The sequence below is a fragment of the Coturnix japonica genome, chromosome 1, assembly GCF_054131305.1.
Source record: "Coturnix japonica strain WE chromosome 1, WE-NBRP24, whole genome shotgun sequence".
Lineage (NCBI taxonomy): Eukaryota > Metazoa > Chordata > Aves > Galliformes > Phasianidae > Coturnix > Coturnix japonica.
The window spans coordinates 177,664,670-177,679,172 of NC_140663.1; the positions used below are offsets into that span (position 1 = coordinate 177,664,670).

A 14,503-nucleotide genomic window follows, 5' to 3' on the forward strand; every position below is an offset into this window, starting at 1 on the left:
CTGCGGACTATTTTTGGCTTGTTTTTCTTAACGATGGAGCCACTGATCTATGATATTGTCACGGCTGTGACTAAGGGCTCTGCAGTTGGAATGGCATCAAGGAGGAGTTGGAAGGAGGGCAGTGCAGGTCCCGGGGGACCGGTAATGGGAGAGAGCCCTTCACCTCCTGTTTACATTTTAATGCCCGTCCAGGTTATTCATTATTTATTGCTAATGTATTTATAGAGCATTACCAGCATGCACGGCGCTCGGCAGACATTGGGGGAAAAGGTCCCCTCTCCTTTGGATAAATGGTGTGGTTCAACACGGCCCCATTGTCACTGACCCAATGCCTTTGTAGCCAGGACAAAGAAGGACCACCTCTCCCCTCCTGCCTTTGTGGTGTTTCCAAATGTGCCTCTTTCCTGCTGTTTTGCTGCAGCATCTGATGGACACACACCAAACCCAGGCTGCAGGCACCCAAAAAGCATCCGCTCTCATCTCCCATTGAACCACAGCCTGAGCTCAATGCAACATAGCAAAGCATTGGCTGGTGTGAAATGTGATGTTGGCGCCTTCCGGATCCCCTTAAAAAGGACCAGGAAAAAAAACACTTTCTGACTTTCTGGGGTGTGCTTGGTATGTCAGTGCTGCTTCTCCCCTCCATCTCCACAGCCCTGCAAACCCCATCATGCCCCAACGCACCCACGGGTGTATTTGTGAGCCTGTAGTGTTTAAATGTCAAATCTTTGACACCGTCTTAAGATATGCACCAATTAACATAATGCATCCAATTCCACCCAGCTCCTCGGGTCAGTGAACAGAAATGCTGTGGGCTGGGAGCAATAACCTGAGGGGTTTTCAGTATCAATGTTCCCAAAAGCAAAGAACTGCAGAATCATAAAGGTTGGAAAAGACCCTGAAGATCACCAAATCCAACCATCAAAATGAGGCTCTGCAGGAGCTTCCCCACCCAAAAGCAGTTTTGCCTTTGTGCTTTTGGAGGAAGAACTGAAGGCATGCCCAGGAGAGATGCAGAGGCCAGAAGGTGAGTTTGGTTTAAACCACTCATTGTGTCTTTGGAACTTACCCTCCAAACTTACACAGCAGTGGGGACAAAGGGTGACAGTACTTTGATTGTCAACAGCCAACTGAAGGCTGGCTCAATCCAATTCAACCCAACCCAACTCAACCCAACCCAAATAAACTCAACACAACCCCACTCAACCCAACCCGACTAAACCCAACCCAAATAAACTCAACACAACCCAACTCAACCCAACCCCACTCAAACCCAACCCCACTCAAACCCAACCCAACTCAACCCAACCCAAATAAATTCAACACAAACCCAGTCAAACCCAACCCAACTCAACCCAACCCAAATAAACTCAACACAACCCAACTCAACCCAACCCCACTCAAACCCAACCCCACTCAAACCCAACCCAACTCAACCCAACCCAAGTAAATTCAACACAAACCCAGTCAAACCCAACCCAACTCAACACAACCCAACTCAACCCAACCCCACTCAAACCCAACCCCACTCAAACCCAACCCAACTCAACCCAACCCAAATAAATTCAACACAAACCCAGTCAAACCCAACCCAACTCAACCCAACTCAACTCAACACAATCCAATTCAACTCAACCCAAAGCACTGCCAACAAACCATGAGGAAAAGGTAATAAAGATACACTGAGGATTAGACCCGGGGACCTGAAGTGCATAGGGAGGAGGAGGAGAGCCTTCACCTCACTTGGCAGCAGCAGGAGGCAGCAAAATAAGAGGAACATGGGGCCTCCTATGGGCACATGGCATGGTGAGCAATGCCTTTCTGTGAGCTGGCTCCCCACACTGGTGGGGTCAGATCTCATTGTCTTAATGCTGGGAAGTCATCATAGATAGAACCATATCATCATTAAGGTTGGAAGCACCTCTAGGATCATCAGGATCAACTGCCCACCTAACACCAATATTGCCCACTAAGCCACGTCCCTGAGTATCACGTCTATATGATCAAAGGGGTTCTAAGTGCATTTTCCCTCGAGTTCCTGGCTTCCTCTGTCTGCTTGGGCACTGTCACTTTAAATCTAGGATTCGTCCGTCCTGATGTAGGGTGGCCAGGAGCAGCTGGAGCAGGATCAGATCATGTCAGCATCCGAAACATGACCCTGCAGAATCAGAAAGAGCTTCAGGGTGAGGGAATCCCAGTGGGAAAAAATCCTGTGGGGGAAAAAAAGGAGAGAAAGGAGAGAGATAAGGGGAGGAAAAAAAAAAAAACACCCATAAAACTGGAGAGAAAAACGCCAGTTTGCACAGGCTGGGGTTTGCAGCAGGGAGAAAAGCTTCATAGGGAGGGGAATGAAGCCGGGAGGACGTGAAGGAGCCCGACGCCAGCTGGACTTTGCCCAAACTGCTCCAACCGAAGTGGTGGCATCTCCCAAAGCCCTTCGTGCCCTTCGGAGGCTGCACCCCCCCTTTGCCTTCCCTGCCCCCCAAAAGTGGGGGCACAGAGACCTGCACAGCTCAGAGGTGCTGTGGGGTGGTGGGTGTGGGGAGTGGGGGCAACCCCGGCACCTCTGGGAGTGGGATGGGGATCGGGACAGCCCCAAAACCTCCCTGAGCTGGAAAAGGAGCGGGACAGCCCCGACCCCTCCTGCGGCTGGAAGGGAATCGGGACAGCCCCACAGCCGTCCCCTGGCCGGGAGGGATCCGTTCCAGCCCCCTCTGGGCATCCCGGAGCCGAACCGAACTGAGCCGGGCAGAGACGAGCTGAGCCGAACAGAACCGAACCGAGCCGGGCAGCAGCGGCACCGCGCACCTCCGACGGCAGCTGCCCGCCGCTCTCCGCCAGCCCCCACCTTCCTCCTCATTATTCCTTTTCCCTCCTCTCCACCTCCTCCTCATTCTCTTTTCCTCCTCCTTTTCCCTCTTCTCCCCCTCTTCCTTCTCCTCTCTTTCTCCTCCTCCTTTCCTCACCTTCCTCCTCCTTCCTCCACCCTCCTCTTCACCCTCATTTACTCCTTTCCCTCTTTTTCCCCTCTCTTTCTTCCTCCTTCCCCTCTTCCTCCTCCTTCCCCTTCTCCATCCTCCCCCTCGTTCTCCTTTCCTCACTTTCTGCTCCTTCTCCTCTTTCCTCCTCCTCCTCCTTCCCCCCTTTCCATCCATCCATCCTCCTCCCCTCCTCCTCCTCTTCCCCCCCCTCCTCCTCCCCTCCCTCCCCCCACCCCATTTGGGCAGCTCCGTTCCCGTTCTCCTCCACCAGACGCCGCCGCTCTCGGGGCAGCGCACTCGGCAGCAGCAGCAGCAGCAGCGGACCCCGGGGCGGGGGGAGCAGGCAGGCAGACAGCCCCCTCTCCCCCCCCGGCCCCTGCATGCCCCAGCGCCGGGCATGGCCCGCAGGACGCGGCGGGCTGCGGGGCTGGGGCTGCCCTGCTTGGGGCTGCCCTGCTTGGGGCTGCCCTGGTTGGGGCTGGCGTTGCTGCCCTGGGCCGTGCCCCCCGCCGCCGCCCCCCCAGGGGGCTGCCCATCCGCCTGCTACTGCGTGGCCACCCCGGAATTGGTGCAGTGCCGCTACGAGAGCTTGGACGAACCCCCCCGGGAGCTGCCCACCTCGGTTCACAACCTGAGCATCTCCGGCAGCAACCTGAGCGTGCTGCACCGCGCCGCCTTCGCCCCCCGCCCGCTGCCCGACCTCCGCCTGCTCCGCTTGCACCACGACAACATCCAAACCATCGAGGACATGGCCCTGCAGGGGCTGCCGGCCCTGAGAACCCTCGACCTCAGCCACAACCCTTTGCGTTCGGTGGCGCCCGGCGCTTTCTCCGGCGTCCCTTTGCTGCGCACGCTGCAGCTGAACCGGGCTCTGCTGGCCGCCCCGCTGGAGGAGCAGCTCGCCCTCGCCCTCCGCAACCTCAGCCTGCACCGCCTGGAGCTGGAGGGCAACGAGCTGCGGGCTCTGCCGGTCTCCCTGCTGCCCGCCGGCCTGGAGGAGCTGGATCTCCGCAACAACTCTCTGCAGCGCTTGACGTCCACCGAGCTGCTCAGCCTGGAGGCTCCAGGTTTGCGGGGGCTGCGGGTGTCGCTGGGGTCCAACCCGCTGCATTGCGACTGCTCCCTGCGCCCTCTGCTCTCCTGGCTGCGTTCATCCGCATCCCGCGTGCAGGATGCGCGGAGTCTGCAGTGCTCCAAACCAACGTCGTTGCGTGGGACCGCGGTGCTGAGGTTGCGGCCCGAAGGGTTGGGTTGCGCGGCTGATGAGGGTGGTGAGGCCGGGCAGCTGGAAACGGCTTCGTACGTCTTCTTTGGCATCGTGTTGGCCCTCATCGGCATCGTCTTCCTCATGGTGCTCTACCTGAACCGCCGCGGCATCAAGCGTTGGTTGCACAACCTGCGGGAAGCTTGTCGTGATCAGATGGAGGGTTACCATTACCGCTATGAGCAGGACGCCGACCCGCGCCGTACCAGCGCCGTCGACACCCCTGGGCTCTGACAACACCGGGCTCTGGTGGCACCCCGAGGTGCTCCTTCCAACTGCCTCCATCCCCAGCATCTTCCTGGTCCCCATCTCGTCGCTGCTCTGGAGATCCAAGGTTGGGCTGCATCCCAGTGGGCAGCATCATCTCCTGGGGGCTTCTGGACCTGCTCAGCCCGGACTCTGATGGCATCACAATGTCCTCCCTCCAGCTGACTCCATCCCCAGGGCCCTCCTGGTCTCCATCTCATCACAGTGCGGCTCTGGAGGAAGAACTGGTCCTAGGGATGCTGTGAGTGCTCCTATTGGGCTGCATCCGAGCAGGCAGCATCATTCCTCGGGGCTCTGGACCAGCTCAGCCCTGCTCCATCCCATCTCTGGATCCGTCCACTTGCCCCCATGGGAGTGCTGGGATGGTGGGCGATCATGGGGACACTGTGATGATGAGCCGGTCCCCAAACATCACCCCATCCTGGCTCCCTTGCACTGCAGACACGAGTGTGAACTGCGCACATCCCAGGGAGCAGCAGCCATATCTGAACCTGTCCTGGACATTCCCGAAGCCCGGACTCGACTTTGACCATGTACAGCTCTTTCCTATTAGATTTCTATTTGACTAACGCAAGAACTTTGCTCAATTTCTCTCTTTTTTTCCCCTTTTCATTTCTCGCCCTGCTCTCCCCACGAACCACTCTGAGCTCTCCCAGGCTCAACCTCCTCCCATCGGACCACATCCCCATCTCTTCCCAGGCACAAAAGGACACAGCCACACAGGGATCGCCCCGCAGGTTCCTTCCTGCATGTCCCCATGGCACCGGGGCAGCTCCTTTGGCCTCAAACCCCTTCTCAAACCCCGGCTGTCTCAGCACATCATGGTAACGAACAAAGCCAAAGCTCTGGCTCTCATTCACCTGCTCGTGTTTGCTTAGAACCGTGCCTGTTACGATATCCTAGAGCAAATATATCCAAAGCCGCATCCCTTGTAGCGTCTGCTTTCTATAGAGTGGTTTCCAAACGTCGTCTGATTCAGGCCGTGCCATTATGGTCAGATTTCCAGTCGTTCCCGGAGGTGCAGAGTTTCACCGGGCTCAGAAACTCCTTTTGCTGGGGGCAGAGCAGCTCTGCGGGACTAATGCATGGAGCTCAGCCCTAGTTCCTCCCTGTGAGCAAGGCAGGGGCTCGGTAACTCATCCCAGTGGTGGGTTTCCAAAGCAATTTGGGTTGCTCGAGCATTCTTGTTCCATCGCTCATGAGACATCTGTGCCTGCAGAGCATCTGCGGGCAGAGCTGCGGGGCCACCACTCGTGGAGACTGCGAATGATCATGTGATGCGATATAGAGCTGAAGTTGGGTACGGGGCTGAGTTGGCTGCACTTCAATCCATGGGGGTTTTCCTTTCTGTGTGCTGAGCCAGAGCTGAGGATGGGGCTGCATCCACGGTGCTTGGGTTTGGGAAGCTTGGAAGTACCTGGGTTTGGGATTCAAGGAGATGCCTGGGTTTAGGATGCTTGGACGTACCTGGGTTTGGGATTCAAGGATATGCCTGGGTTTGGGATGCTTGGAGGTGCCTGGGTTTGGGATGCTTGGACGTACCTGGGTTTGGGATTCAAGGATATGCCTGGGTTTGGGATGCTTGGAATTACCTGGGTTTGGGATGCTTGGAGGTACCTGGGTTTGGGATGCTTGGAAGTGCCTGGGTTTGGGATGCTTGGAGGTGCCTGGGTTTGGGATGCTTGGAGCCTGAGGATTGGGCTGCATCCCTGGTGCCAGTGCCTGGGTCTGGATATTTGGAAGTGCCTGGGCTTAGGATACAATGAAGTGTCTGGGTTTGGGCTGCTCAGAGCCCCAGTGAGGTTTGGCATGAAGCAGCTATTACCCAAAACATCAGGCTGGTAAATGAGGAAGGAAGGAAGCAGCTGTGATGAGTCCTGGGCTTTTTGCTCCCCTCTGTGTGTACGCAGCACCTGCACTGGGCAGCTGATTCTGCAGAACTTAGGCAGGAGTCAGAGCAATTATTTCCACCCCGTGCATCCCATTACTTTGCACTTTTTCCCTTTGAGTTTGCCCTCTGATAGGGGCAGTGGAGCTGGTGCAGAGGGGTGGGGCTGCACTTAGCTGTCTGTATTCACGCAGTGCTGTGAGCCCAAGTGAGTGTCCTGGATGCTCCAGCAGAAACCTGCTGTTTTGGGGGGGATCTTTCCCTTCAGGGCTTTCCTCCTGTCCCAAGAACTTGAGGGCTCTGGCTCCAAATGCTTTCACTGCTGCGATCTTGCAATTGAGAGCATTAAAGCCTCAGAACGTGGGGGTGGAAGGCAGAAGGGGATGCAGGAGGGGAAGCAGAAGGGGATGCAAGAGAAGATGCTGGAGGTGAAGCAGGAGGGGATGCAGGAGGAGAATCATGATGGGATGATGGAGGGCAATGAAGGAGGGGATGCAGGAGGAGATGCTGGAGGGGATGAAAGAGAAGCAGAAGGTGAAACAGGAGGGGATAGAAGAGGGAATGTGAGAGGAGATGGAGGAGGAGATGCTGAGGAGGTATAGGAGGGGATACAAGAGGACATGCTGGAGGGGATGAAGGAGAAGCAGGAGGTGAAACAGGAGGGGATAGAAGAGGGAATGTGAGAGGAGATGGAGGAGGGGATGCAGGAGGGGTTGCTGGAGGTGAAGCAGGAGGAAACGTAGGAGGGGATGCAGGAGGGGACACAGGAAAGAATGCAAGAAGAGATGCAGGAGGAGATGAAGGGTGTAATGCAGGAGGCAATGCAGGAAGCACGATTTTTGCCCAGGCTCAGATTGACCTTTCTGGTTTCATAAACTCAGACATGTGCTGAGATAAAGCAAACTTTGAGACCTGCTGTGGTTTCCCAGATCTGGTTCTCCTCCTTTCTCTTTTTCTCCCAGCTGTCTCTGTGTGTTTTCAGTGCTCAGAGCTGCACAGGGTGGCCATATCTCTGCTGTGATATGTTTGTAGGGTGCACTATGGGTTCTCCTGGCAGCATCTGCAATGTCATGCAGCAGGGGCATGAAATGGGGTAAAACCTGCTGCTTTTGGTGCTGCTGGTGCAGGTCTCGGGGTCTCAGGGCTGTGCAGGGATGGCTGCTCATTGAAATCTCCAAAGGGAGAAAAAGAACCCTCAGCTTTTGGACTTTTCCTTCCAGGAGAAGCAAATGGGTGCTGTCACTTCATTGCAGTGGGGAAACTGAGGCACGGACAACATTGCTGAGAACAGTGAGGGGTTCAGGCAGAAAAAGCAGCTCAGAAATCCAGCAGCTCATCTGCACCACGTCATTGCAGGGTTTGTGTTTGCTGTTCTCTCTTGGGGCACTCATAGAGGCAGAGCTCAGACAGGACAGCTGACAGAACACAGTCCCTGTGCTGGGAAACTGAGTGGATCCCAAAGAAATCGGGATGACACTGGATCCTGTCTGTGTATCTGTATAGAAGCTGTGCTGCTGTTGGGGTCAGCTCAGGAAGGGAAAATGGAAACGGTGAGAAACTGGATGAAAAGTGCTGTGGGTTTTCGTATTCCTGTTTTGCTGCCTCCTCAAGGGTCATTAGTAGCCACGTTCCCAGGACCCAGCCCTTCTAATTAATTATGCTGGGATAAGGCTGGAGATGGGAGCTGCGACCTCCAAGCATTGCTGAGCTCAGTGATGAGCCCCCTTCAGCACTGGGATATGATTGTCCCTCTGGCACTCAGGGCTGAGGGGTCTGAAACCTTGGAGACCCCCCCTGCACCCCATGGCACCCCCAGCCCCGCATCCTCCTGTCCCAGCATGGACTCACCTCATCCCTTGGGTTGCCTGAGCCCCCAGACATCAATACCATGGGTGAAAATCCCCCTGTTTCACCCATAAGGGGCATCAAAGCACCAAAAACATGAGTGCCAAAATAAAAGCGACCTGACAGGAGAGTTCCTTGGGGGTGGGTTCCTTGCTGTGATTGTGTCTCAAGCAGATGGGACAGATGGGTCTTCCATAATCATCCCACATCTGGATGATCTTCCAAGACAACCTGTGTTCCAGGCTGTTCCAAGCACATTGTTGGCACACTGGGGACAGGTGGGATCTCTTGGGGAGGTTTCCTTGTCCTTTATGAAGAGGAACCAGAATCATCTTGGTAAGGTATGAGTACAGAACCTGTAACTTAACCCCCTGCAGATGTTGCTCCATCCTCATGGGACAGGTTTCTTAGAACAGAAGGGCAGACCTTTGGTTTACATTGCCAAGGTGTGAATGTGAATCCAGGCACTGCTGGGACTCACCAGGCTCAGTGTGTCCCCATGCAACACTCTGAACCCCCCCAAACCCTACAGGGGGCTGGGACTTGGGGCTGGTGCTGCTCCTGGAGGAGACGGGGTATCCGGAGATGAGAACGTTGGAGGAGAATGATTTGGAGGAGGTAAGATCAGCAGAGCCCGTCCACAAGGTCCTGCCCTCTCTGCCCCTCAAACCCAGCCAGCCCTGCTGTCCTGCACCCTGAGTACCGGCCACGGGCAGGTGGGGACACCCAGCGCCCATTAGTGCCATTGCAGGTGGGTGGTGATGGATTCAGCTCCCTCCTGCTGTCCCTGTCTTGGTCCATTCTGCTGCTCCCTGCACCCAAAGAGCTGCAGGGGATGCTGGAATCTCTCCCTGCAAAGCAAACATCGCACTGTCAGAGCGGCACGGGGCATAAAGCAGAGAGAATGAGGGGTAGCTGGGAGGATGATGGTCCAGACAGGAGAATAAAGCACAGATTGGTGCAGAAATGGGGATGGAGTGCACAGCCACCCCCAGAGGATGCAGGAACCCTCCTGGACGTGCTGTGGCTTCTGTCCATCTGCTTCACAGCCCCAACCGACCACCTAAACCTGTTTAAATGCAGACCTGACCTCCAAGAAACGTCTCCATTCGTGTCACTCACCAGGTCGCTGCTCCCTCCTCCACCTCAGGTCGCACTCTGACATCAGTTCTCTTCCTCTGGAGTTCACAAGGATCATCCTTTAGCTTTAGGAAACACTTTAGGATCAGCTCCAGGAAACTCTGCTTTTTCAGGGCTGTGGGGAACAAGAATCCACCTGCAGATGGAAGCTCACTGCAGGGACTTCCAACCCATCCAAACCCACCCCTCTCAGCCCACATCCCCCCTGCACCGAGGCACAAACCAGCTCTGTCTGAAGGCAACAAAGCTCAGCTGAAAGAACACCGATGAAAAGCAAAAGGTTGCGACTACCAAGAGAATAGTTTATTATTTCTGACACTTCATTCAGCTAAATCCACGTAGCAACACACACAGAAATACTTCAGAAAAGTGCAAATTCTCACTCGGTCATATGCCCTAATTGTACAGAACAGACACTGGATAATGAGATTACAGATGCAGAACTCCCTGGGACTCCAGGTAAGAGTGGTGCAGCTCTGGCTGCTTCCCTCCCTGCATACAAAGCCATTCTTAGTGGGCAATAAGCAGAAATCAGCCATCCAGACTTGAATCCAGGCCTCAGCATGCAAACAGTCCCTTTCCTAAAGCAAACTGAAACCCTCAGTAACCCAAGAGGGGCATGAGGTGCTACCCAAGCAATGCTGGAGCAGGGAGTGTGAATTCTGGAGTGCTTACAGAGCGCTGCACGTCACCTCAGTGTCTGAAACTGAAAAATACTGAGCTTTAATTGTTTCCTGTGTGAATGATGCAAGCAAGGATTTCCCTTTCGAGGCACTGAGGGCATCAGGAGACCTACACAGGCAGGACTGCAGCAGGGGAAGCAGACAGGCCCACAAACACAGCAGGGCTTTGCAGATGCAGTGAGAGCTGCACTTGGGCTTCCAGGCCAGCCCTGCCATGTCAGACAAGCTCCTTCCTTTGCTTCATTCACGCCACGGTAAGAAGTGTCTTCTTGAGTTGCAGGGAGACATGAATACCACCTGAAGCTATGTATATCACAGACTGGACACTGCATCACAACTAGAACAGCTGGCTGCAAGCTCTATCACACAGACACCAAACTCTGCCTGGCAAGTCTCTTATTCTAACACAGATCCCCTCCGAGACCCTGGAAATAGAGAGTTCTGCCACGTATCCGAGTGAGACAGAGATTGAGTCTGTCGCAACAAAAAGGGAAAAGACAAAAATCAACCCTTCTAAATGCTACAAACACAAACCACGGGCAGCTGGGTCGCAGGTCAAGCTGATGGCTGCAGCTTTACAAAAGGTGCACTGGAACTGGAAGCCTCGTAAACAATGAACAGGATGCATTTGTTCGATCAGCTTCTTGCTCGAGTCTGGAAAGCTTTTGTTCTTGCCTGGGAGGCAGCAAAGAACAGCCGAAAGCTGAAAGGAGATTGTGCACAAGTCCAAACAAACTCTGACACAGTCACAGGGCAATGCAATGGGAGAGTTACAGTCCTTCACAGTCGGAGCTATGAGGGGGCAGGGAGGAAAGAGTTCCTCAAGTGGAACGGTATAAATACATCCAACGGTTCAACAGGGTACAGGAAAACAACGGTAGCAGCAGTTTACAAACAGCAACAGTAATGATAACCTTAAAATACATTCAGTACGTTGTGCCTGTCGTTCCAGAAGCACTTCTACATCTACAGCTCATCTACAGACGAGGAGAATCCCAGGCACTGCACTACAGGCATTCACACCATGAGCAGCACCCAACCAATGGGAAATACAACCACGAGTCAGCTGCTCCCATCTGAACTACCAGGAGGTGCTCAAGTCAAAACCAGGGCGTGCTGCCCAAGGGCAGAGCTCAATCAGATCAGGGCAGGAGCCAGAGCTGAGCCCTGCGGTCAGGATACGCCATCACACCTCCCCAGAGCTGCACAGAGCAATGAGTGCACTCCCAGGGTAAACGTCTCAGCCGTTCTCATCGCATCGGCCACGTTGTACAATCGAGAAGGGGAAAAGAAAACAAAAAAAAAAGGGAACTTTTTGGCATGAGATCCACTTCAGTCGGTTGCGGAATCATTTGGAAACGCTTTCCCTTAAAATAACAAATAAATAAATAGGGGTTGGTTACCAAGAATTTGTGCTACGCGGACCTTCCGCGGCACACGTACATTCACACCTTCACCCACGGTCATAGTGCAAAGCTGCTGTGGGCACCAACACTCCGCACTGCACAGATGGAGACACCCGGTGCCGTTTGGATGCAATGCACACGAGGGCACAATGGGGTGGAGAGCAACAACAGTGGCAAAACAACACCTTTAACCTCGATGCCTTTTGGGATCCCCCCATATAACCTTCAGTACAGAACCTGAGTGCTTGGGTTTGTCTGTTCCTCTTGTTTGGTTGCTGTGAAGGGAGTGGATGGATGTCCACATGATGGCTGACTTCGTTTGGAAGGCTTACGTTGGCCAATATCCTCCACCATCAACACCCAATTCTTCCTGAACGTGTCGTTGTACTTCAGAACTGGGGGGAAATCTACATGTTTCTGGATCAGCACCTGCCAGAAAAGAAGCGATGAGCAGGACTGTTTTCTGCTCGAGCCAAGATAGGAAACTGATAACGAGAGGGTGCTAAAACTCCACCTTAAAAGAGGAACAAACTGCTGTTCTAACAGAAAGGACTTTATCAGGTGTGACAAATATGAGTTAGTAAAAGATAGTAATAATAGAGAGTGTCTGTATCTCACCTTTCCTTTCTTTCCCCCTGTTTTGTTTTGTTTCCTTCACTAGACAGCATGACTTCAAGCCATCGCAACCAAACAAGTCCCCAGCTGGTGTTTTCATATAAAGATATTACATTTCTGAAACCTTTAGTAGAAAAAAATAACTTCAGTCCCTTCAGAGGTGTGGGACAAGAAGGGGTTATAAAGCCCACAGCAGTCAGAGCAGGCAGTTTAACCAAAGGTGAATGGGTCTGTGTCCTTATGGAAGCCCCAGGAAGGCACTGAGTAACCCAAAAACCCAGACTGCATGTGTTGCCACTATTGTTTCACACCCCAGCGAGTGTTTGGAGAAATACACAGGAAAGAAACAACGCACGGAGAGCACCTCCAACAACAGAAGGATACAAAATAAGTGGAGAATGTCCAATTGGAACAACTTGCCTCAACCAGGTATGCAAAGCACTGAACTCTACTTGAATGGATTTGGGAAGTAAGAGCTGGAACACCACCACCAACACACACACACACACAGTCACAACAGCTACGAAGAAGCAGCACTTCTTTGTCAGCTCAGGGTGATGGCTTCCAACCAAGGTGTCCTGGGTACCTGAAAGCAGTTTAAGACAAGAGTCAGTGGCTACAGACCAACTGTTTTAACCCTGCTGTGGCAGTTTGTTGGTGCTGTGAAGGTCAGCGAGCCTTTGGTCAAAAGAAGAGGAAATTACAGGGGAAATTCCAGGCAGTACATTCCACCTTTCTCTGCTTATCTCAACCGACAAAAGAACGCTGCTTCTTTACAGAATAAAAACGTAGCTGCTTGTTTAAACACATACACACACAGGCACACAGTAAACAGAGTTCTGTTTCTTGGTTCCTTGGTTGGATGTGGTGCAGCGCAGCGGCTCCTTCCAACACCAGCTGCAGGACAGCTAAGCTGAGCGCCAGATGAGTCCGTTCTTATCAGGCTCGAGAAAGTTCTCAATCAGAGCATCCACGAGCTTCTGACGCTCTTCTTCCAGCACAGCTCTGTCACTGGGAGAGAACAGAGGGATGTCAGAGATCTGAGGAACAACAGGACTCAAAAAATAACCAAATGAATAGCAAGAGCTGAGGGGGGTGGATTTGCTTTGTTGTATTTCTTATCTGTGGGTCCAGAGGAGGCCACTAAGATGGTCACAGGGCTGGAGCTGCTCTCCTATGAAGAAAGGTTGAGGGAACTGGGCTGGTCTAGCTTGGAGAAGAGAAGGCTGCAGGGAGACCTCATTGTGGGCATCCAGTACTTGAAGGGAGCGAATAAACAGGAGGGGGAACGGCTGTTTGTGAGGGTGGGCAGTGATAGGACAAGGGGGAATGGTTTAAAGTGAGACAGGGGAGGTTTAGGTTGGATCTTAGGAGGAAGTTTTACACCCAGAGGGTGGTGACGCACTGGAACAGGTTGCCCAAGGAGGCTGTGGATGCCCCATCCCTGCAGGCATTCAAGGCCAGGCTGGATGTGGCTCTGGGCAGCCTGGGCTGCTGGTTGGTGACCCTGCACACAGCAGGGGGTTGGAGCTGGATGAGCACTGTGATCCTTTGCAACCCAAACCTTTCCATGATTCTGTGATTCTATGATTCTGCGATCTGCTTGCTTTAACAAGTTACTTCCTGGTAAAAACTATTGCAAAATTAATTTAAATGGGGGAAAAAAATGGCCACCAGAGGTTAACTATAGTTCTAGAACGAATGGCTGCAAAAACAATGCAAGACTGGCAAAACACGGGTTATGCACTGATGAAAAACTCAGAATTGCTCCTAATGGAAGAGGTAAATACCCTCTATGCTCTTCTCTGCATAGAGCCCAGCTGTCCTTCAAGGGTATTTTAACTAAAGTGCAGTTTAGGAGGGTTGCACTGCCACGCTCCTTTAAAGATACATTCCCCCTTTCCTACCCTGATGTCTCATTGGAGGAAGAGGAAATCAGTCTTCAAAGATGCAAAGCAGGCTTGTTATTTCCTTCTGCTTTGCTCATGTATGGAGCCCGTCACACTGCACTGCCGCTCAGGTCACCCTTCCTTTTAAAAAACACACCCCAAACTGCTTCTACAGAACTGGATTTCCCAATGCTCAGCCTTTAAGAATAATCAGTAAGCTGGAACTCAAAGAAATACTTGCATGGCTATTACAGAAAGGAGCTGAAGAGCATTTTGTGCTTTGAACCAAGGAAGCTTCAGTTTCATGTTCCAGGTCATAATTGCTGTTAAGCAGTGGTATTATTGCAATTAAGAGGTCATTGTGCTTTTCTGCCTTACCAGAATGAACAGCAAAAGCCCAAATGATGCATCAAAGCATCTCAAGTACTTCTCTCACAGCTACTCTGGCCCTTGTTGTGTTAAGCTTAAGTTAGGGGCAATGTTTCTTTATTTCTTCCTAGCTGGTTGCCTCAACCAGATCCTACT

At 53.0% G+C, this 14,503-nt stretch overlaps 2 protein-coding genes across 6 annotated transcripts in view; one reads left to right on the forward strand and one right to left on the reverse strand.

Moving 5' to 3' along the window:
- Nucleotides 1-3,378: 3,378 nt before the first annotated feature.
- Nucleotides 3,379-5,437, forward strand: TPBGL (trophoblast glycoprotein like). The gene has a single exon (XM_015852628.3). The coding sequence runs from the start codon at nucleotides 3,379-3,381 to the stop codon at nucleotides 4,477-4,479; it is 1,101 nt and encodes a 366-aa protein (XP_015708114.2). The 3' UTR covers nucleotides 4,480-5,437.
- A 4,229-nt stretch (nucleotides 5,438-9,666) lies between these two features.
- The window catches only part of PGM2L1 (phosphoglucomutase 2 like 1), a 30,943-nt gene continuing 26,106 nt past the window's right edge, over nucleotides 9,667-14,503 (reverse strand). For 4 of the 5 annotated variants that reach the window (XM_015852627.3, XM_085510213.1, XM_085510220.1 and 1 more), the window contains one exon: nucleotides 9,667-13,100. In XM_015852627.3, coding sequence (XP_015708113.2) covers nucleotides 12,998-13,100 — 103 coding nt within the window. In that variant the 3' untranslated portion in view covers nucleotides 9,667-12,997. The remainder of the gene's footprint in view (nucleotides 13,101-14,503) is intronic. The other variant, XR_014932249.1, reaches the window with a different exon arrangement.